The sequence below is a fragment of the Sebastes umbrosus genome, chromosome 7, assembly GCF_015220745.1.
Source record: "Sebastes umbrosus isolate fSebUmb1 chromosome 7, fSebUmb1.pri, whole genome shotgun sequence".
In the NCBI taxonomy this organism is placed as follows: domain Eukaryota; kingdom Metazoa; phylum Chordata; class Actinopteri; order Perciformes; family Sebastidae; genus Sebastes; species Sebastes umbrosus.
Genome location: NC_051275.1, coordinates 10,333,036 through 10,356,823, shown reverse-complemented (window position 1 = coordinate 10,356,823; position 23,788 = coordinate 10,333,036). Strand labels below are relative to the sequence as shown.

General features: G+C 39.4%; 1 protein-coding gene across 3 annotated transcripts in view; it reads right to left on the bottom strand.

Annotated features, from left to right (window-relative positions):
• The window catches only part of bcas3 (BCAS3 microtubule associated cell migration factor), a 355,427-nt gene that overhangs the window by 264,161 nt on the left and 67,478 nt on the right, over positions 1–23,788 (bottom strand). For all 3 annotated transcript variants that reach the window (XM_037774551.1, XM_037774554.1, XM_037774552.1), the window contains exon 15: positions 21,464–21,800. In XM_037774551.1, the coding sequence (XP_037630479.1) occupies positions 21,464–21,800 (337 nt within the window). The remainder of the gene's footprint in view (positions 1–21,463; positions 21,801–23,788) is intronic.

Sequence of the window (23,788 nt, the reverse complement as noted above, 5' to 3'; positions counted from 1 at the left end):
TTTAAATAGGTAGCCGTGTAATAAGTGGGATAATGTACAGCTAGCGGGTCATTGTTGTGAAATAAACCCCTTCAGGGCGATACAGGACCCCTCCGCCCCTGTACATTATCCCTCATTTATTCAATGCTTTATAATGTGTTATTAAGTTTATTATGTTATAAAGCATTATGGATATGTATGAGTGCTTATAACTATAATTATAAACAGATTATAATGCTTTATAAATATATATTTTATAATACATTATAAAACTATTGTTTCTGAGAAGACGCTGCTGTTGAATTTCTATACGTCATTTCTCAGTGCTGTGACAATCACAAGCAGGGTTCGAGCTAACTATAACAGTGTGGGTTTGTCTTGTGTTTTTTTTGTTAAGGTGACCCTCTAAGGGGAAAAGAAACAGTCACATAGAAACAGTCACATAGAAACATTACACTATAGGGGATAAGAAATGCGGATTATAAAACAAATATGTTCCCGTAATCCCGTGACAATAGCTACAACAAAAAAAGTGTACCCTGCCGATTCAATGGGCAGCCCAAGGAAAATTCCAAGTTCAAGTGCTTTCAAAAGAAATAAAGAGCAAACCTGTGGGTGCACCACAATACGCTCTCTGAATGTTTTCCTTGTTCCATTTGTTGCCTTAATAGATGAGTGACAGCCGCGCAACATAAAGGAATGAAAAGGAGGGAGGGGGGGACGCGGAGACAAAGAAAACAAGGCGGACATCAAAGGTTACAATAAAGGTAGAGGAGGAGAGTGCCTTGTCATTATTTGGAAGGAGCGATCAAGAGGAGGTTGAATGGGAGCGGAAAGGGACTGCTGAGTGTTTTGGTCCAGTCTTTTAGATCATTAACGTGTAGCTCTGAGTTTCATTAGTCCTGCCAAACCTCCGCTTTGTGGACCTCTAAAGGGCTGTCTTTTAGACCTCCGCTGGCCAACAATGCTGCGTGACCTTCGGAGGGGGGACAGGAGACCATTACACAAACCTGTCCTTCATTTCCTTCTGCTCTCCTCTCTCGGTAAGACTAACAGAGGTCTGTACCAGGGGCAGCTCCTGAAAGCCCTTCACATTTCAAAAGTGCTACACCCCCAGAGCCTGGGCAGCCACCTTTTGTGTTGAGGGGAGAGGGCAGACGAGGGAAAAAAAAATCTGTACAGGAAGCAGCCTGAAAAGCCATAATGGTGCTTCAGCTAAGAGGGGAGTGGAGGGTGAGGATTGGGGGGGTGGTGGGGGTGTCAATGAGTTTAGCATCCTCATTCAAAATGGACATTTCACTTTTGCTCCACTGCATTATTCGCGGTCATCTCCCCCACAACCTTAAAAATAAGCCTTGCTGTGGATTGTAGAACAGGTGTGGCCGGTCGGTCAGAGATGGGGGGGGGGGTGATGATCACTGTTGACCAAACGGGCATACCGTGCTGTCACTCAAGGCCAAGGGGTCCTAAACTGTCATAACCCCCCCCAGTGAAGACAAGTTAATGTGGAACGTGTTAGAGATCACGGACGGGCAGAAGATGATACGTGAAAAGACAGCTTGGATGGCTGAGAGACAGACAGCAATGTGGCGGGGAGTTGTAGACATAATCAGTGAAAGTATGGAGGGGCGTTGATTTAGGTTGACAAGATTTAGCTTCTGTAACGCAAAATAACAACTTTCATAAAGTATAGATACTTCAGGGACCTCTATCGGAAAAGATTTAGGTTGTTAGATATGATTAAGAGCAGAATTATATATAGTACAGTTAAAGCACCAGTGTGTATATAATATTAATGAGTATGTTTTCTTTAGTGTGTAATCACCTGAAAATAAGAATCAATGTGTTTTTGTTACCTTAAAACAGGGGTCAGCAACCTTTACTATCAAAAGAGCCATTTTGGGCAAAAACAAAAAACGAAGGTAACACAGTTTATAGTCTAAGTATATAGTATATAATTCTAATGCAGTGAGGGCCTAAGTGCAAATGTACTACTGAGTATTAGGGCCACATTGAGGGAAAAAAATCAGAGATTTACAGAATAAAGTCATAACTTAATGAGAAAAATAAGTCGTAATATTAAGAGAATAAAGTCATAACTTTACGAGAAAAAAAGACGTAATATTACGAGAATAAAGTCATAACTTTATGAGAAAAATAAGTCGTAAATATTAAGAGAATAAAGTCATAACTTTACGAGAAAAAAAGACGTAATATTGCGAGAATAAAGTCATAACTTTACGAGAAAAAAAGACGTAATATTACGAGAATAAAGTCATAACTTTATGAGAAAAATAAGTCGTAATATTAAGAGAATAAAGTCATAACTTTACGAGAAAAAAGGAAAATAGCACGTACAATTACTATTTTATAATATTATCTTTATTGTCACACTATTATGACTTTTTTTTGTAAAACCTATGACTTTATTTTCGTAATATTACGACTTGTCCTCAAAAACGCAGATTATTTTTTTTCCCTCAATGTGGCCCTAATACTCTGTTTTACCGTCGTACCATAGACCTACAACAATGATAAATAAAAATGAAAATGTAAACAAAAAACAGTTATTCATTCCCATTTTTATAAATCCACAAAGAAGCCACTGGAGAGGGGCTAAAGAGCCGCATGTGGCTCTGGAGCCGCAGGTTGCAGACCCCTGCCTTAGAATGAGACATTTATATCTACATACGGAGCGCGTCCTCTTCACAGAGCCGGCCGCCATGTTTCTACAGTAGCCCGGAACGGACAAACCAAACACTGGCTCTAGAGAGGGACATTCACATTTTGGCGTCGGACACCGTAGTTCACCTACACACTTGGCACACGGGAGAGAAGTTTCAGATGGATCTGCAACCTCACCGCTATAGCTGCCACCGATTCCCTGAAGGAAGTGAAACCTATAATCCAAATAGTCACACTTATGAGTCTTACTCACATTGGGCTCACTTCTATAGTGAACTGAAGAGTGAAAATAAACCCAATTTTCTGGGGACCAAATTGGATACGAGTGCTATAATCTAAATCATTATTGATTACATTTCCGACAAATGATGACAATGATTGAGATGCCGCCGCTGCTGAGTATCATCACTTCCTGTTCCTATGATTAGTGCAGACTTAGTGATAATAGCAGTGTGTAAGGGTGGCTGTTAAAAACAGTTCTGCCAATATAATTCTGTGAAATTGCACTTGTTTGCGGTTATTTCCATAGAGAGAGTGGCGGAGCAGACATATGCAAACAACTGATTAAGGGTGTGTCTACATCCACCTATGGCTAAGTAGTGGGAGTGGAAATCAGGCCTGTGGTGCATGTGTCCATAATTTTTTTTACAAAGAGCCATGTCTAAGCCCTGCTTTATAAATCTGCCAAAAATAGTGTGTATGCATATGTGTGCACATACTTTTACTCTAAGAACTGACCCAGAATTTGGAATTTACATTTAGATGTATATATTACAAATCACGTTCAGGTTGGAGCCAAAGACCAAAACCATAGAGCACAAAATCTAGTCTGCTAGTCCATATTTATCACCAGCTGCTATTTTAACTGTACCATCATTACTACCTGCACCTATCGCTACCACTCATGTTTGGTTTCATCAAAATTATCTTTTAAATCACCTGTTGAAATGTAACTCTACAGACTTGTTACAGTACATGTTCTCAGCTATTGCTGAGGTATCTGGGTATTAATTATAATAAATCAGAAGTGAAAGACAAAGTCTTTGCAGAAAAAAGGTAAAGAGGAAGCCAGAGAGGCTGACCGAGGCTACTACAAAGAGAGAGAGAGAGAGAGAGAGAGAGAGAGAGGTAGACAGATGAGAAGCGTCTGGCGGACAGATAGCTCTAGACAGAGGCCATGATTTGATTAATGACCAGGGCGTGATGTGCCCAAGCACTGATACATGACATCCCCATGGAAAGAAGATCCATCAATGCAAATCCAGCTCCGTCGCCGTCGTCCAGAGAAAAAACTCTGACCCTGCCAAAAAGTCACACCGTCACCTGACCCTCGTCTCTCTTTCTCCCTTAATCCAACCATCCGTCCGGCTCTCCTCCATCCATCTGTCCATCCATCCCTCCCTGTCTCAACAGCATTTGCATTCTCTTCTCGCATTTAAGCCTCTCTCTCTATCCTTCGCGCTCTTTTCTCTCTCCTCAGCGCTCCGTGTCACGCTATCTCATGTTTCTCTCCCCTCTTTTAATACCCAATTTGCATCGGAGGCTTCCAATGAGGAGCCGACGTGCGAAAGGATAAGCTCGGAAGACTGTGTATGTCCACACAGACACTGTGTCTTATTTGAATCGTTCTGCCAGAGAGGATATTTCAGTCAAAGGAAAAGAAAACTCCAGCAGGACTGGAGAGGAACTGGGTGAGGAGGCAGCAGGTTAGGCAGGTGACATGTTGAGTGATGCTCTGGGAATTAGTAGAGAGACCTTGGGCCAGAGGATGATATTGCAGCTGTGAGATGCAGAGGTAGAGAAAGAGGCAGAGAACGGAAGACAAACAGAAAAAAAAGCTATGATGTTCCAGCAAGGGAATACTTTTATGGTTTTGACCAGACTTTTGAAGATATTTTTGGATTGAAGCTGATATATTTTACTTACGTCCTATTTCCATGGCCAAAACGATAAAAACCTCTTTCTGAATGTAGACGCCAATAGTTGTAGCGTGTAATAACACACTGTATACCAGCTGAAATGAACTCTTGTGAGAGTGTAAAGTCTCTGTAACAACATTTAGATCATGGATCATTAAAGGTCCCATATTATAAAAGATTATATAAAGATTTTCATGTTTTTTTATTTTAAAGCAGGCTTAACTCCTATATAAATACTGTGAAAGTATCAAAACACTCAAACCACAGGGACATACACACAGCCCGTATTCAGAAACTCTGCATTTGAAACAAGCTGTCAGGATTTCTGTCCATTTGTGATGTCACGAATATACAATATTTAGACCCTTGACACAAATTTAAACGTAAACATTCAAAATGTGTCCCAGTTTATTCCTGGTTGCAGTGTATGTGAATGTCATCAGCTGACAGGAAGTACACATGGACCCAAGCTGTTGCCTAGCAACGCAATTCTGTTGCAATTTCGTCGCAATTCTGTCAAAAATGCGCTAAAACAGAGCGTTTTAGACAGAGGGTAAATACAGGCGTATTCAGGCCGACAGTATGAGGAAAATAAAGTTTTTTTTAACATTACAGCATGTAAACATGTTCTAGTAGAAACACAAAATACAAGTATGAACCTGAAAATGAGCACGATATGGGACCTTTAAAACTAAAATTTAACGGCTGTGTGAGGCAGGTTGCATCACAGCGTTTCATAAACAAACACCAACAAGAACATGCAAGATTTGAACTTTATCACACAGATTGTCAAACTTGACAGTTCTGAGGGTGTTGAGCAAAACACTCTCTCACAGTGATTTTTCAGGTCAAACATCTGTGGACAGAAAAACTCCCACATACTATACACACACTTTGAAAATGACTCATTGCAACAATACTGTACCTATAACCCTGATGAGTGTCTGGTGACTAAAAGCTTTATTTTGTTCATACTTCTTCCTTCTCCATAAGGCTAACTCCTACAAATAATTCTTCGAGGATAATGTTAATTCTTGACTGGTCAAACTTAACATGAAAATACGGGCTGTGTTGAGTACGTGAATGACACTGCCTGGGTGTAAAACCTCAATACTTCTGTACGGATTGATATTGAGCAGAATATGTCCGCAGCATAAAGTATCAAAAGTCAGATTATTTGGCTTGTTTACGTCTTCCCATTTCAGATATGCACCCCCTTACGTAAATGTCTTTATATACATGTGAGCAAAAAGACAGTAAATGAGAGTCCACAATACGTAAGCACTGTCTGACATCATAAAATAATACACAGTAGGATTATATATTCTATCCAATAAATGATGAGAGAAACGTATGGGGGATCTAGGATCTGATTGAACTAGTGAGACGTGGGATCAAGCATGTCTCCACTTCATGTCATTCAACTGCAAAATACGTTTTTAAAAGCCATTATTGATACACCCTATGGGAGAACTGAGAAGACAATCCTTCCTTTAATATCATTACTCTTCAACCCTTCACCGATCTCCAGTAGAACTGCCTCCGCAAGCATCGCAGCTCTATCTGCACTGGGTCTAATTATGGGAAAAATTACGCAACTTACACCTTATGTTGTAATGTCAAAAGGTGCTGTTTTTCTTTGATCAGATATTTACAGGTAATGTTAGATTATATTATTTTTAGATTAAGTTAAAATTTGTGTTAAATATTTTTGTGGAAGAAAAAAAAAAAGGCTAAAACATGTTGAAATAAAGTAGCGAAAATATAGTTTTTTTTATTGATACTGAAACACAAGTCTTGGTAACAACATTCAAAAAATGTCACCACCCCTTACTTAAAATAGTTCTTTTATAACTGACCGATATTGGCAAATCGGTATCAGTCTGTCCCCACTTTCCACCATTCATTCCTTGATAGTCCAAGTTTCCCAGACATGTTAAAGGAGGGAGGGATTAAAGCAGGAGAGAGGAAGAAGAATGAAAAGGAGGGAGGGGGGGAGGGGGGGAAGAGAAAGCTGTTCTACCATCCCAGTTCCCCAAAGTATCATTATTAAAACACTCACTTCCACAGGGGGAGGAAAGAGAGGGAGAGAGAAAAAAAACAAGGGAGGAGAAGAGACAGAGATGAGCGCGGGGAGGGCTAAAAAGGGTTGAACACAAAGGGGGAAGAAAAAAAAAAGAAGGAGCGGGGATCCCCCACTGGACGGAGTAAAAACAAATTAAAAGAGCCTTATAAAACACAGATGCTGCAAAGAAAATAAACTTCACAAGATTTACTGTTTTGCAAAGGAATCGGAAGACTGGTGGAAAAGCCATCAAGTCTTTTCTCCTCCTCCTTCCTTTCTCTCTCAGGTAACGTTGCGGTGGAGGGATCTATCTCCTCAGTTTTCCCCTTTCCCCCCCCCCCTCTCTCTTTTCTCTTTGTACGGCGATCTTGCTTGTCTGCTATTTTCAGTTGAAGCTAAGAGTCGAGGTCAGGCCGGCCTGTGTGAAAATGGCTTCCTGCCCGGTCCCCCGCTCCCAAACCGCAAGCTAACGGGGAGCTTTTATTAACAGCCCTATTTGGGAACATTTTTTTTTTTTGTATTTTCATTGACATTTCTCATGTCAGGAAGCTAAAAAAAACAGACACTCGACAACAGCAAAAATAAAAAATAAAAAATCCCAGGACATGATGTTTCTGATTTCGTCATAAAATGTGAGAGTATGTATACGGCAAACGAGCATCGTGCTCAGAGCAGTTGGTTGTAATGAGGAAGAAAAACAACTACAGCAATACAGAAGCACAACATGTCTACATGAAAAACAGAGTATGTGCGCACACACACACACACACGCACACACACACAAACAGCACCCTGAAATCAGATCTCCAAGTTTACAGCATGTCAGTATTTACACGGCTTCATCAGACAAGACTGAGTCACCGGCAAGGAGAGCTGGGAGGGGGTCAGACAGCTCCGCTGGATCAGATGACACCCACACCCCAACATCTTGTGTGTGTGTACGAGTGTGTGTGTGCGTGGGTGTGTGTGTGTGTGTGTACGAGTGTGTAAAAGCGTGTGTGTAGCCATCATTTGATTTGGCCCAAAGAGTCGGTACCTCACAGTAAAGAGGGACGGGTTATGGCTAATGATTAGATGTTTGGTGAAGCAGGAGAGGGTGGTGAGGTGGTGTGAGGAGGGTAGCAGAAGAGGGAGAGATAGTTGGAGAAAGACCGTATGCATCGGATGGTTTGTGTTGTTTCTTTACCGAACTTTAACCTTTCAAAATCAGAAATTAACAATATAATGTGAGATATGGAATAATCGGCTAAAAGCTGACTCAAATTTTAGTCCGGTAAACGAAACAAAAAAATCTAATTAAATCAAATTGTTTTCCAAATGTGGATGATAAAAGAAGTAAAAATTTCCCACACTGTTAAGAAAAGAACGTGAAGAATTTTGTACAATATTTACACTATATAAAAACAACAACTCATCTTACTTAATAATGTGGCCCTAAACACAAGCAGCATGCAAAATGTGAGGTTAAAAATAAGGGTCTGTGTTTTATTAATTCGTTTTTTCTAATGCAGGTGATGACAGAAATGTTTGAACGCCTATACAGACAACGTACATTGTATGAAATAGGATCGGATCTTTATTGATCATTTTTTAATAACAATTAAAAAAAATGACCTGATTTTGAGCTGATATTCAATATAAATGTTTTTGCATGCCAAAAAGTGATATTTTAGACTTTAATTCTCTGCATCATTTGTTATTACAATTTATTGTACTTACACCTGCACTTTATCTTTTTTTCCTTTTTACTTATACCTGCACAAGCATGCACACAAACACATTTATTTTAAATTCTATATTATTCTATATATTACTGGTTAGATGCTGAACAGCATTTCGTTGTCTCAGTACCTGTACTGTGTGCAATGACAATAAACTTGAATCTAATCTTATTTAAACCTTATTTTAGTTGGATTTGGCAGGATCTAAGGTGAGACAATGTCCTCAAGGAGACCAGCGGCCCTCCTCAAGAATACAAAGAATTCATTGCATATTGCCTGTACAAAATGTTTTCTACAAAACAGAGAAATTTGGTATTTCCAACTTTTTTTATTTTTTATCTCAATCAAAATGACCTTTGTCATGTGATAACAAACAGATCAGAGCGAGCTCCCCGCTCAGAGAGGAGACTGGCTGCATCTGTCACTCTGTCCGGGTCTAAATGCTTTTCCTCTTATAGGCCAGCGGTCCGACGGAGAGACGGAGAGGAAACAATCAGAGACAGAGAGGAGATAATGAGATGTCTGTGCTGCTGTCACAGCCATCCTCCACTGTCTTCATGAGGTCACACTGAAACATTCAACATTTCCTTCATCATCATAATATGATAATGGTGACTAACGGTGACTTTTTGTTTTTATTATTTGTTATCACAGCAGCTCCGTCTTCTTTCTTCTGCATTAACAATCAAACATCCCCAAGCCCTCCCACACACTGTGGTCGCACATATAGATCTGATTTAAAAATGACCCCGATCTAATGCTGATTTATTGACATTGCAGTTTACGTTGAGCTGTGACATGAAGCTCTGTTTTGAATAGCGGGTCAAAACCGCAGGGCCAATTTGATCCGAATTTAGCCATCAGAAGTTTGACAGCATCCGAGTCTGAATGAACGGCGTGTCAAAAACACTTAGACATGATAGGAGTAAACAAGGAGTTAAGAGTAAAGAGGTTTCTCTCCAGGATTATAGACATTTTCCTTTTTTTTAAAATGTGAATCTATAAGGTTACTTATGCATGTCAAGCTAAAAGATTACTAGTGGATAATGCATTTGGTTGATTACATTTATTGTTGAATTAATAAAAAAAATGAGTTCAGTTTTAGTTCAGATTTCCTCAACTTTCTATCAACAATCAGTAGTCTGACACTAAATATGTGATATTTTATGTAGTCATGTTAACACCCCACTACCTGAAGTGACCGGACATTTTTTAATACTGAGAAATTACATACCTTAATGTAGGTCTAAGTATTAGTGTTATACATTGTATACTGTACACCTACAATAGATCAGTGGGTGTGCAGTATAAAATGTATAAAATAAGGTGATATTTCGATTATATTTAGTATATAATGTATACTGTAAGACTGGTGTAAGGCAGGATTATTATAGTAGATTAAAACTGAAACTAAAACAAAATTAAGCAGTGGAAAATACTGTTAAAAACTAAATAAATATTATATCCTTTAAAAAAAAAACTAAAACTAAACTGGAACAATACTACCTGGTTAAAAAAACTAATAAAATGAAAATAAAACTAAATAAAAATTAATTTCCGTTTTAGATTTTCGCTCTAATATGTCACTACAGGAAAAAGGAGACAGCATGAATTTCCATCAACTCGTGTGACATTGAGCCGCAGATACTGAACGGACTTGACCTTCCAGGAGATGGCACTATGTCACAGTTGCTTCACATCAGACACTAAAATAGCACGAAGATTAAACATAAAAAAAAATGATGGCCATTCCTACACAGTTCTCCAACCATGTATTTTTGTATGTATATGTAGCTACATACTTCTGAGACATTATACATGGCCCTAATAAAAACAAACTAAAACTACAGTCTAAATATATAAAAACTGAACTTTTCTGAAAAAATTGAAACTAAATTAAAACTAGCAAACACACTGAAAAATCGAAAACTAAACTAAAATGAAATAAAAAAATAATGAAATAGTTTAAATACTATTTTATTTATTTTCAATTAATTAAAAATAAATAAAATAAAATACAAACTAATTGAAAATGAAAAACTAGTACAACCGTAGTGTAAGACTTGGTGTAACACTTCTACTGGCTTTAAGCTTCATTAACACAAAAAAAGACAAAAAAAAAAAAACGAAAAGTGTAATGAGAGAAAAACAAAAAAGAAAGATCCACACTGCAGCAGCAGAACAAAAGGTGGGATGTAAAACCTATTGATTCAGTGACAATGGAAGGCTTTGGCTTTTCAGAGCATGCACTTTTCACATTGTAGGCAATAAGCTGGAAGCCACAAGTGCCTTCTGTGTGTAATGGCAAGCCAGCTTTATTTCTTTATCTCTACCTTCCAATTTTGCAAATCAAATAATGATGAGTGCAGTGGCGGGCACCCAGTGATAAGAGGGTTTAGTGGTTGTGCAGATTGAGTTATTAGGGTTCGTATAAAAAGGACAGAGGTCTCTGGCGGAGCTGGAACGCCGGCCAAGATACATATTCCTCACACTGTGTATTTTTGGTCGCTTTAAAAGCCCTAAAAGTACAGGGGAAGGCTAATTTTCAGAGTAAACAGCTTGTTCGATTGCAGTGTGGTTTTGCGCTGAGCTCTCCGTTTATTGACTCAAGCCGAGCTGGGCTCTGGCTGCTCTGCCGACCACAGAGGGAGAAGCCTGCCGACGGAGAGCCTGCAACAAATACAAGCCTCTAACACTAGCTTACCTTTGATGGCACACAACTGTTAAATCAAATGTACTGAGTAATGTACAAAAAGCCTAATCCTCTTGACTATATGGCAGGTTGAGGGGGAAAAAAATGCTTTTAAAAGAACATCTGCTCCTTTTAGAAAGCTATTGTCATTTCTTATTTTCTACTGACAAACAATCTGTAGGTTAAATTATTAAAATACATAATGTGATGCTGGATTCTACGTATCAAATGAAATATATTAGTTATGAGGGCCAAACTGTTCAGAAAGAAAAAAAACATCTTCATTTTCATAGCAGTTTAAAAAAATGTTAAATATAACATCTAAAGAGTAAAAGGCTTCTTAAGACAATAACAAAAAGTGGAAATAAATAAGGCAAACATTACAGCTAAGAGGTCTCTCAACAGAACTGTGTTCAGACTGCCTCTTTAAAAAAAACTAACTCCAAAGGAGGGCTGCAAGTTGTTTTAGCTGGAGGAAGTGACCATTCATTAAAAAAGCCAGAGAAATTACCCCGCTCTTTCTCTGTTGTTAGATTTGTATCAAAGCAAAACCCTTGCAGCACAACTCAAGCTTTTCAAGTCCTTTCCTCTCTGTTTCTACGGCCTGGCCTGCTCTGCTCCTCCCTCTCCAAACTGCTGGGAATCCTGACCACACAGCGCCACATGGAGGACGAATCCGGTACTAAAACACAGGGCTGCCACTATAAGCTTTAAAGTACAATTCCATGACTTTGGGTTATTATAGTAAAAGATTTGCATGACCTACTATTCATATCCCTCATTATTAATGATTTCCATAACAGTGTTTTTTTTATTAAGCCAAAAACCATCTGAATAAATAAATAGTTTACTTTGTTTTAGCATACTCAAGTGACAAATGTATTTCCCATTGATATTTCCCAAAATTCTTTCACTGTTGCTGTTTATTTGCAGCTTCCCACTGAGACACAGAAGCACAATACAAATGTCCACAGATAAAGAAAAAGGAAACAATGATTCAGTCAGTGAAAAAAAGTCTGAACTACACGTCCGGGGTGAGTGAATGTCGGCATACACGCTCGTGTTGTTTTGTGTACAGATGCATGTTAAGGCATAGGACCGGGTCAAAGAGTGGGAGGCACTGACCCTTCTACATCTAATCTGTATGATCTCTCCTGGACTATACACAAAACTCGACAAAATGCTTGCTGTGTTTTGACTGAGACAACCTAAAAAATGTTTGTGTTTTGACACTAAAATGTCAACGTCAATAATAATAAAAATGCAAATCTTTAAAGAGGACATGTCATAAAAAACTTCCTTTTTCAGTGTTCGTTAATATACATCTGGGTATCTGGAGTTCCTACCAACTTACAAACTTTGAAATAAGACGACCCAGTCAGTTTTTTTGTGAGCCATTCAGATTTAGCTCCCCTTCCTATGTCACATGTAGGCTCATTAGAATATACTGCCCATAGCTTGAGAACTACCTTTGCAAAAAGGTGCACCATATTTTTCTCGCAAGCCATTCAGACCAGACTTGGCTTTTTTTTGGGGGGGGGGGCTTAAAGAGACAGGTCTGAGTAAAAGAGTGTATTTTTTGAATATTAAAGCATGTAAACATGTTCTAGTATGAACCCCAAAATACAAGTATGAACCTAGAAATGGGAACGTTACGTCCCCTTTAATGTAAACATCAAGAGAAATAACCTGAGCAGTAGAACTTTTTTTTGTTTGTTTTACAGATGTGGAGATGTAGTTACTGAACTATGGAGAGAAATTATGGAATATATTGTCAAGATAAATATAAAACTACAATTGGAAATTTAAATATATATATTCCCAAAATTTGGCCGACAACTGTAATGACTTTGGGACATTTCTGCGTCAGGTCGGCGATATGATGTATGTTGTGTATGTATGTGTTTATTTGTAAAGACAATTTTTATATGCCACGTATATCATGGTAGCTATTCCTTTAATATATTGGGCTGTTATGGCATTAAAACAGCAATTACATTGTTACTCTTTTCATTGTATTTTCAGTTTGTTTTTGTCAGCTTGAACACTCTTCACTATGTGAATGATGTGTTTTTGTGGGTTCATCATGTTCTGTGTTCTACGTCAAAGAAAACTGAAGCATACAACTGCATCGGTCCGTTTAGTAGCTGTTAGTGGCTTTTGACTGTATCACGCGATCTTGACTTCTTTTCTCTATTCCAATTTCGGGTTGTGTCAGTTCCATGCTACCTAGGTGAGGCTAGAGATTAGAGACGTCATGGCGACTACGACGGGATGTAGAAGTAAGAAGAAAGTTTTGATTAAAGAGCAAAGGAAAATAAATTTAAAATAAAAAAACATGATAAACGTGTGCGTGTGGTGGCTTAGCTCAGTCTCAGGCTGGGACACTGATCCAAGACAGACAGCTCATCACGATGACTGAAATCTGGACAAGTCATCTATCTCGCTGTTTCATTCTGTTTACACCGTTTTTGAAATGAACATGCTAACTTGCTCTGTTAAATCCATCTGCTTGTCTGTGCGAAACAGAGATTTCAACATATTCGACTGTAACTATTTAACTTACAGTATCTATACTGTCAAAGACGGGGTCACAGCGAGGTCGTGTACATACGTGTCACACACCAGCAGTTATGAGGTAATGTTTCCTTGGCATCGACCTCAGAGAGAGTTGGTGTTTTTCACCACAGGACGATGACTGACGAAGGGGAGCGCTGGGGGGGGAGGAGGGAGGCGAGATAAAACAAAAGTCCAAACCCAAATAAGCAAGCCGTCAGCCTCTAATAGCAGAAAGGAAGTGTCCCTTTATCAACAAGTGAATTAACAGTTTCCCGTCACACCTTGTTTTTTGCCTCCCCCCCCTTTTCTCTCTGAACCAGCGCCAGGGCCCAGATGGCCCAGAGATCGGACCACCGGGGCTTCTGCTCGGTGAGGAAACAAATCTGTTGCACTGACTAATAGCCTCGTGTTGATGTTTTATGGTCGGGAAGTGTATGACCAGAGCTGTGTGTACACACGAAAGGCACCAATGCCTGTAAAAAAAAAAAAAAAAAAAAAAATGCACACCAAGTCATAACTGTCATGAGAATATCACAGAAACGGGGAAAAAGCAGAGACATTTCAGGCATTCAGGGAAAAACGGACCCCTAATCAGTAGATAAAAGCCTCATCTCCATCTACCGCACTATAGAGGGCAAAGTATAGCCCTTTTACAAAGAAATATGAACGCAGATCAAATGAAAAAAAGATTATTATGATCAAGTTGTTTTTGGAGCGACTGCACACTGCTGTACTATACAGCACACTGCGGTTGGATGTGAAAAACATCTGAATAATAAAACTCCACAGTGGCTGCCATATGCCTGGTATAGCCTCAATAACCTCTGCCCTGTGCAGAGAAACTGCACTCACTAATCAAGCCTTGTATGCGCTGCGCCGCAGACGAACCGCGCTTTACAGCGTGGGATGGTCACATTATAGGTCGTCACCTCAAAAGACAATACATTGATCACACAAAGGAAAGGCTTTAGGGGAAAAAAAAAAAAAAAGGGGTGGGGAGGGGTGGTTGTACTGTACACAGGAGACGTAAATAGCCGTTCCAGATTTTAACAGTGACAAGAAGACGGCCAATTGCAGCCCTCTATTTTTAGGCCTGCCGGTGGCCTGGGCTGGCAGCTTTGAGAAGGATGTGTACTTTTCTACAGTTCCTTCCCAAAAATCAACGCTGTCCTCGCTGGCGACAATCACAGAGCAGCTGTTGTGGCTAGGTGGCCCGGCCCCTGGCCTGCCTCACCCTGCTGCTTTCTGCCAGCCTATAAGAAAACCGCCCTCCCTGCCCCAAAATTCACACCCGGCTCTCAAAAACAGGCGGAAAAGCAGACACAAAGGCAAAGTGGGACTCAATGTGTTTGCATCCGGTGAAAATTGCGCAAATTATGGAGTTTTTATCAACGCTGGTGGCAGCGGTATAGTGGTGGAGGGGGCTGGATTTCTAAATTTACATGTGGCAGGATGTCTCGGAGCCCATACCTTCAAAATGACAGACATGCAGAGACCTACATGGCCTTGCCCCACGGAGATCTCGCTGGTGAACTGATAATGACCTGTGATACGCACTTTTGGCACTTGGTTTGCACCATGTAAATATATGCTTGCGCTGTTGTCCGTGCTAGAGCTTGAGTGACGAGTCTAATTTATCATTGACTTCATTCTCCTGGAAACGCTCAGAGAAACCCCAAAAATGCACTGTACAGTAAATAAAATTTCCTAGTGCATAATCTCTGCTACTACGACCATTACATTAAAAATGACTTGATTATTATTAATGATTATTACACAAGTTGCATAAGATTGTTACGCATAACTGCTCTTGATTTTTCTAAGTGAGATATTCTATCAACTTTTCCAATCGAGCTTTTTATCGGGCAAAGAATGACTATTGGCCAATATGTCGTTATCTGATTTTGAAACTCTCAAAAATCAATATCGGTGTCAGCCTCAAAAGTCCTCCGTCCCACAATGCCTCATCTGCAAACTGTCAAATATGGCAGTGGTGCCAAATAGGTTTAAGACATGTCACGAGACAAAACACACGTCTTTAGCCAGTGAAGATATTATTATATATTATTGCTTCAGGAACTCAGAGAGGTAAGTGAATAACAGCATCAATGCAAGATGTGTATACTATCAGCGTACATATACGTATTCTATATAAGGTGCATGTATGTGTATTTTTTTGGTCCTTGGAGGGGTGCTGTGCTTTAAATAAAAGACTATGGAAGAAATTCTGCAAATTGATTTGACTAATAAAATCTCCTGACCACCATCTTTGGGAAAGACTGATCTAGAGCAGTGGCTCAGAGACCTTTGGAAAGGACCAGTGTTTTGCATTTAGGGGGATCTACTGGCAGAAATAGAATATATTATTAATAAGTATGTTTTTTTTAGTGTATAATCACCTGAAAATAAGAATCGTGTTTCCGTTACGTTAGAATGAGCCGTTTATATCTACATACAGAGCAGGTCCTCTTCACAGAGCCGGCCGCCATGTTTCTACAGTAGCCCAGAACGGACAAACCAAACACTGGCTCTAGGGAGGGACGTTCACATTTTCACAATTTTGCGTCGGCCACCATAGTTCTCCTACACGCTTGGCACACAGGAGACGTTTCAGTTGGTTGCAATCTGCAACCTCACCGATAGATGCTGACAAATCCTACGCACTGAACCTTTAAGATTTATATCTGCAGTACAATTTTGCGCCACATGAGGGAGCCTGAATGTTCGTATTGTTTTTGATAATTGCAGTAATATGAAAGGCTAGCGTACATTCTGTGTGTTTTACTGATACGGGGAAAATCCTGAGAGCCTTTTAACTCCACCTAAATGCATTCATTCATTCTCATTTATTAAGTATTTAACATACAGTATATGTTTTCAATGACACATGCACAAAATTAATTTATCAGACATATTTCTCTTTGAAATGGCTGGTTAACCTATTCAAGATAATATGAGGTGATGCAGAAATGGCAGTAAAAATGGTCAGGAACGTTCATTTACACACAGATTTGCTCTGCTCACGATTTATAGATATAAGGCCTATTGCGCATTGGGTCGCGATGGTTTGTCATTTTTAAAAAGTGTGTCTCCTAAAAAAAAGGTTTGGGACAGCCCCTCATTTGCATAATGAGGCAGAAATGCATAAAGAAAAAAAATGAAATGTGTAAAGAAATGTATGAATACATAAATAAACACATACATTTAAAACTAAATATAAAAGAAACAAAAAAATGCAAGTAAAAAAGATAAATGCAAAAAATAAATAAATAGATGCAACAATAAATACATTTTAAAATGAATAAAAAAGATAAATAGATAAATAAATAAAAGGGAAAATTAAACAGAAGAGGAAATAAATAAGGGAATTTATACAAAGGTAAATAAATAAAGAAGCAAATTAAAACAGAAATATCTATTTATGTCACATTTTATCAATTAATTAATGGCTACCTCTATTTTTGAAATAATTTTTGCTACATTTAGTGACATATTTATTTATTTATCGAGTCGTTTATTTATTTATTTATTTTTGATTTTGGTAGGTTCTGTTCTTCATTGCTTAGTGTACTTGCAAAAGTGTGTCCCCCTAAAAAACGTTTGGGACACACTGCTGTAGATTACACATTATTCTGCTTGTTTGTATAATTATTTGCAGTGTGTGTAAAAAGGTGATTTCAGAAACAAGTCTGCTGTGATCACAGTGTCCAAGAACAAATATATCCCACTTTACAAAATAAGGGAAGGTCAATGTAACATTTAGAAGTTAAAAAAGTGCTAGACACGACTGTTTGAATGAGGTTGTAACATGATAAGTACACAAAGTGACTGACTTGTAGCTCACACAGTAAGGGGCTTTGTGTTTTTTATCAGAGAGTGAGCTAGTGTCTGTATGGTATGGATTAACACCTCGATAAAAGCGGTGTGAAACCTGACTTCAATTTCCTGTGGACTATATTATACGCTGTAAAATATTAGAGTCACGAAAACCTTCAATTTTCTTCTTAAGAGTCGAGCAAGCTCACTGCAACCACTGAAATATTGAGTCTGACCTGCTCCTTTTGTTGTACTTCACCATAAAAAAATGATTAGTTCTGTAGATAGTTTATCTTCTTCAAATGTACACGTACACACACATGCACACACACTCAATAAGGTATCACAGTGAGGACTAATTGTTGACAGGTGGCCCTAATGCTCTCCTTTGAAACAAAAGTGTGATTTACGACCATGCTCCCCGAGACCCGGGCTTTCAGCGCTGCTGCTACTACAAACTTATCTTTCTCTCCCTCCGTCCGTCTGTCTGTCTGTCGCTCCTCCTCCTTTATTCCCCCCCGCTCTATCTCTCCTTCTCAATCGTACCTCATTACTTTGCTCACTCACTTTCACCTCCTACCCCACTTTGATGTTTCTGTCCCTCTTTGTCTCTCATCGCAGCGGAGCAGTGACTCTCCAAAGTCAGACATCCTTTTAATGTTTGATGGCCTATTTTTCACAGTGTGGAGGAATGTGTGTGTGTGTGTGTGTGTGTGTGTGTTTTTTAGTGTAGGGGGTTACAGAGGGGTCTAGGTCTAGACAAGGAAGACGGGACGGAGAGAGGAAGCACGGGCGCCATTTTTCAAGCGAGTGTGTGTGTGCGTGTGTGTGTGTGTGCGTGTGGCTGGGGGTGTGCATTCTGGGGCAGGCAGATAACAATATGACTTTACCCTGACCTCATGATCTCAGCATCTTCTGCACTTGAAAAGGAGGGATAAGTAACATGGATACATTTTCTATCACAGTATATGTAATTTCATATTGCGATATTAATATACTTTGTATTGTGATATTGTTAAAAAAAAAAACAGATGGTGTCAAAGTCTTGTAAATTCAATATCACCTTAAAGGTCCCATATTGTAAAAAGTGAGATTTCCATGTATTTTATATAATAAAGCTGGTTAAGTGCTTTATAAATACTGTTAAACTATCAAAACACTCAACATACGGAGAAATACACACAGCCCGTATTCAGAAACTGTGGGTTTGAAACAAGCCGTTTGGACAGGATTTCTGTCCATTTGTGATGTCACAAATATAAAATATTTAGACCATTACACGGTTTTAAACGTAAACATTCTAAATGTGTCCCAGTTTATTTCCTGTTGCAGTGTATGTAAATTACATCAGCTGACAGGAAGTAAACATGGACCCAAACTCTTGCCTAGCAATGCAATTCCGTTGCAATTCCGTTGAAATGCACTAAAACGGAGCATTTCAGGCAGAGGGGGAATACAGGCATATTCAGGCAGACATTATGAGAAAAATAAAGTGGTTTTTTTAACATTACAGCATGTAAACATGTTCTAGTAGAAACACAAAACACATGTAAGAACCTGAAAATGAGCATGATATGTCCCCTTTAAAGTAGTCCTGCTCACTTTACAACACTTTCCACAACGTCCTACTACAACATTGGTCCTTTCAACAGAATCTGACTAGACTAGTTCTGATCTAAAAAGGGGTCCTGTCATTCTTATTATTGCACGCCGCGACGGTCTTAGTTACGATAGTTTAACATTTAGTTTAATGAGGATGTTTAGGGTCCTGTTGTATTGCCACATGTTTTGGATCTGTGTTAGTCTAGTATCCAATTGAAGCAAGTCCGCTCTGGTCATATGGTCTGTCATAAACATCACAGGAGAGTGATGACATTTAGTTTGTGTTATTGCATGACTTTCTGATCCAAACTAATGGGGCGTTCAATAATAATAATAATAATAATACCCGCCCTTTAAAGTGGCAGTAGGCAGTATATTTTTGGTATCATTGGGCAAAAATTCTATAATAACCTTTCAGCATATTGTAATTCAAGTGCTCTGAGAGAAAACTAAACTTCTGCTCCTCCTCATGGCTCTGTTTTCAGGCTTTAGAAAAATCTAGCCCGTGACGGGAGACTTTAACCAATCACAGGTAATTTTATTGAGAGCGTTCCTATTGGCTGTGCTCTGGTCATGTGACCAGAACTTAGCATTCCTTCACCAGATTTCAGGATGGCGGCGGCGTCACAAACGTTCTCATTTTACAGCTAAACCGTGCACTACAAGATGATTCTGAAAACATTTAAGGCAAGAAATAGGCATTACAGTAACAGAATATTGATTCATATATTTGTTCAGCGCTGCCTAATTTGACCGTTTGGTTAGAGTTCGTGAGTGATTGACAGCCGGCTCTCGTAGACGGCAGCTGGACAGCAGACCTCAGATCAGCTCTTACTGGTCACGATATAGCAACCGTTTTATAAAAATTACTTTTTTTAATCATATCTGCTCCAATCTCACTTACTTCAGCTTTAAGTTATAATAAACCTAAATTAGTTTGATGGGAAACTAGAATTTAGGGGGGCAGATCTTCTGTGGAATATATTCAACAGCTTCCTCCATGACTTTGATTTTACAACTAAAAACACCCTAAAAATACTATTTAACACTCAATTGTTACAGTACTTTGAAGGGTTAGAGATCTGGTTTCCACTCCTTTAAGCTGAAAACCATCCAGTTCAATGAGCATATAAAATGCATTCTACTATATCACGTGAATTGACCCACATGGTCAGTTCCCAGTCATTTGGTTCTCTGAAGTGTTTATCAAGTTCTTGACTTGGCCCTCGACCTTGACCTATCAAAGCTCAGAGATGTTCCTGGAAAACTCATGAGCTATGACAACTGTGATATATTTTACACTGAGCAACACCTCTGGGGTTAAGCAGTGCAGCTGACACAAAGTGTGTGTTTATCAGTGTGTATCAATGTCAACTAGGGACACACAGTGTGAGCAGCAGCCTGCACTGCTGTTTGACAAACAAGGTAGACAAGGTTGTGGCAGCCACACAAATCAGAGTCCCTGGAAAAGAGCTACTGAGATGTCCAGTCACTGGAAACACACACACACACACACACACACACACACACACACACACACACACACACACACACACACACACACTCACTCACTCACTCACTCACACACACTCACACACACTCACACACACTCTCACACACACACACACACAACTTTAACTATATTGAAGTGTGTTACAATTCTGCAGCTCTACAGAGCTTTTTAGCCTCTTTTAATCATTTAAATTCTACTCCATTCAGCTGAAAACCATCTAGTGCAATGATTATAAAATACATTCTAACTAATCCTTCAAATTAATCAACAACAATTTTGATCATTTAAATCACTTATCAAGCAAAAAAAGCCAATCATTCTCTGGTAAACTGTTCTCAAATGTGAGAAAATTGCTGCTTTTCCGATGGAAATTGTCCGCAGTTTTCGAACATGTTAAAGACCTACCCTTTATTAATTGATTTACCTATAGATTAATCAGTTATTAAAGTGATGATTAGTTGCAACCCTACTTATATATACTGTATATAATGTAATACTGTATACTGTAATATATACTATATATTTCATTACATTCAGAGATGGTTGGCCAGTAATATTGAGGTCCAAAAGCTAACAAAAAGCTCTAAAAGGCTATCTGACCAGTCAAAAAAAATATTTTTGTAAAAATAAAAAAAACTTTTAATTATTCCTCTAAGTGAATATATTCATAGATATAATTATTTCACAATTATTAATTCATCTTTTGGATTAAAAACAAAACTTGAATGTAGTTTCTGAAGCTTTCTATCAGTTCTAACATGCCGTAATATGACTGTGAACTCTGGGTAACCTCCCGCATGCTGTCGTGCATCAAATGCTCACTAAGTTACCATCCTGGACATTCATATAGGCAACAACATCAGCAAGCCCTTCACTTCTCCTCCCCGAGCCCCCGACCCCCGAGCTCCTCACCGTGCAGTGGAGACCCCGAGGGGCTGCTGGACAGGCCAGGTATGGGGCTACAGCGGCCCCCGATGCCTCCTCCTCCACCCAGGATGCAGCCACCTCCTCCTAGGCCTCCTCCTCCTGCTCCTCCTCCCAATGCAGCCACCCTGTTCAGCTCCTGTTCGATCTCCTCCAGGCCAGCGCTCTTTTGGAAGCGAGACATCCGGTTGACCACCCGCGGGGACATGTGCGTGCGGGCGCAGGGCGCACCGCCATAGGGGTTGACGGGAAATACGTGGGTCGTGCCACGGAGGGTGCTGATGGCTACCCAGCGACTGTCCTGGCTGAAACACATGTCCTGGACCTGGACAGAGGCAGGACAAGTACAGAAAGAGGACAGTTAGAGGTCAGGGAACAGAGGGAATGTCCAGAACAGATGAAGGATGAAATGACTTCACAATCTTTGCAATCACTATGCTCATGATTGAGTCTTAAATAGTTCAAACAAACAACACATTGTTTCATTTCACAAATTTGGGGGGTTGGGGTTATTTAAAATTTAACTAGCTATATTGTAAAATGTATTTTTATGTTTAAATATTGAAAAACTAGGAGCAACACAGAAAATATGACATGAACAGGCAGCTGATGTAGCTATACTACAGGTGTCAGAAGATTTAAATACTTGAAGCTACTATGAGGAATGTTCATTTTGTGTTGATTTTGGCAGTCCCTGTCAACACCAGAGTCCCTTTAGAAAACCTCTCATTTTACTGTTTTGTTTCATTATCATGAACACCAATATTGTTTGTCAAGTGACGTTTGATGTTAAATGTTTTTATTAGAAATGTAGAAATGTACGAGTTTTTTGTAGAAACTGGGCCCCGTTCTGACCTTGACCTTCAACCAGGGTTGAACCAGGGTTCATTGTGTGTATGAATGGGTTAACCCACGTTGACTTCGCAAACCAGGTCGAAAGGTGGGTCAGACCAGGGTCGATTTCGATGTAAATGGCACAGACCAGGGTTGCTAACAACCGGGGCGGGACAAACCTATTCCGTTGCAAATGAAGGCGCACAGTCGTCACCGTAGCTCAAACAAACGGAGCGACGGCAGCAGGAATGTTTTCAGACACACCGGAGGTGAAAGACGGACAAGAACAACATGGATGCGTAGCGAGACTTCAAAGTGCGGGAGCTGCTGGCCGTCCGCGGTGAGGAAGAAAATGAGCAGCAGATGACGGGACGGTGAGAGACAACGTAGTGTAACGTTATACAGACATAACAAGGCTGCTGAATGAGAGAGGCTTCTGCCGTTACGTTACACGGAAACACACTGTGTTAATAATAAGCCGACCACCTCACGGTACAGCCAACTGTGAGCACATCTGTTTTTAAAGCGTGTTTGCATATTTTCTATTTGTAACGTTACCTTTTTAAAAAAAAAAAAAAAAAAAAATTTAATTTTCCAAATCAACCTGATAAACGATCCATCTATCCCCTGTTCCATCTGTCATAAAGTCACAAACCAGACCCTAGTTCATTTCATTATCGAGCGATTAGCAAACTAAATGAAATATTAACTCATTCTATTACATTTGGACAAGCTCTTACATTATCCAACAGTTGCCACATGTCCAGCTGAACAACTTTAGTAGGTCGACTATATGAAGCCAATCTTTGCCGGGATGGTAGAGTGAGTGAAATATACATTTCAGTCTTCAGAATTGTCTAATCCTTTTTAAAATGTAGCCTATATTATGGGTACTGTGAGAGAAGAAAAAAGTTTCATGAGTGTTGATTGATCGATACTGCCTGTATGTTTTTTTCAAACATTACAGCTCCATACATAGATAGAGAAATAAGCCCCAGTGGGAATAAACTTCATCAAACTCCAGTCTGCCAGAACATTGTCACACGGATCAACAAACCGGTCTGAAGTGCTCGACAAAGAGTCGACCAGGGTGAGAGGATTACACACTAATTTTTGGCAAAGGTGACAATGTAATATGAGCTGGTAAAATTAATATCTGTGAAAAGAGTTGACGGCATCCGGTGTTAGTCCTCCTCCTCAAAACAGACTGAATCTCAGGGAGCAGACACTTGAGAAGATAGGATCTCCCCGAGCATGTCAGACATGCAGGAAACTAGACAGATAGGCTGCAAGAGACAATACAAGCAAAGGAGAGTGGGAGAGAGAAAATGAAGAAAAAAAGACAAAGGAGTGATGAGGTGACAGTGTGCTGAAACAGCATTTATCAGTCGACATACTGTAAAAAAAAAAAAAAAAAAATAGAGGCTGGAGAAAGTGGATGAGACTGGGGAAAAAATGAAAGGAGAAAGTTACTATGAG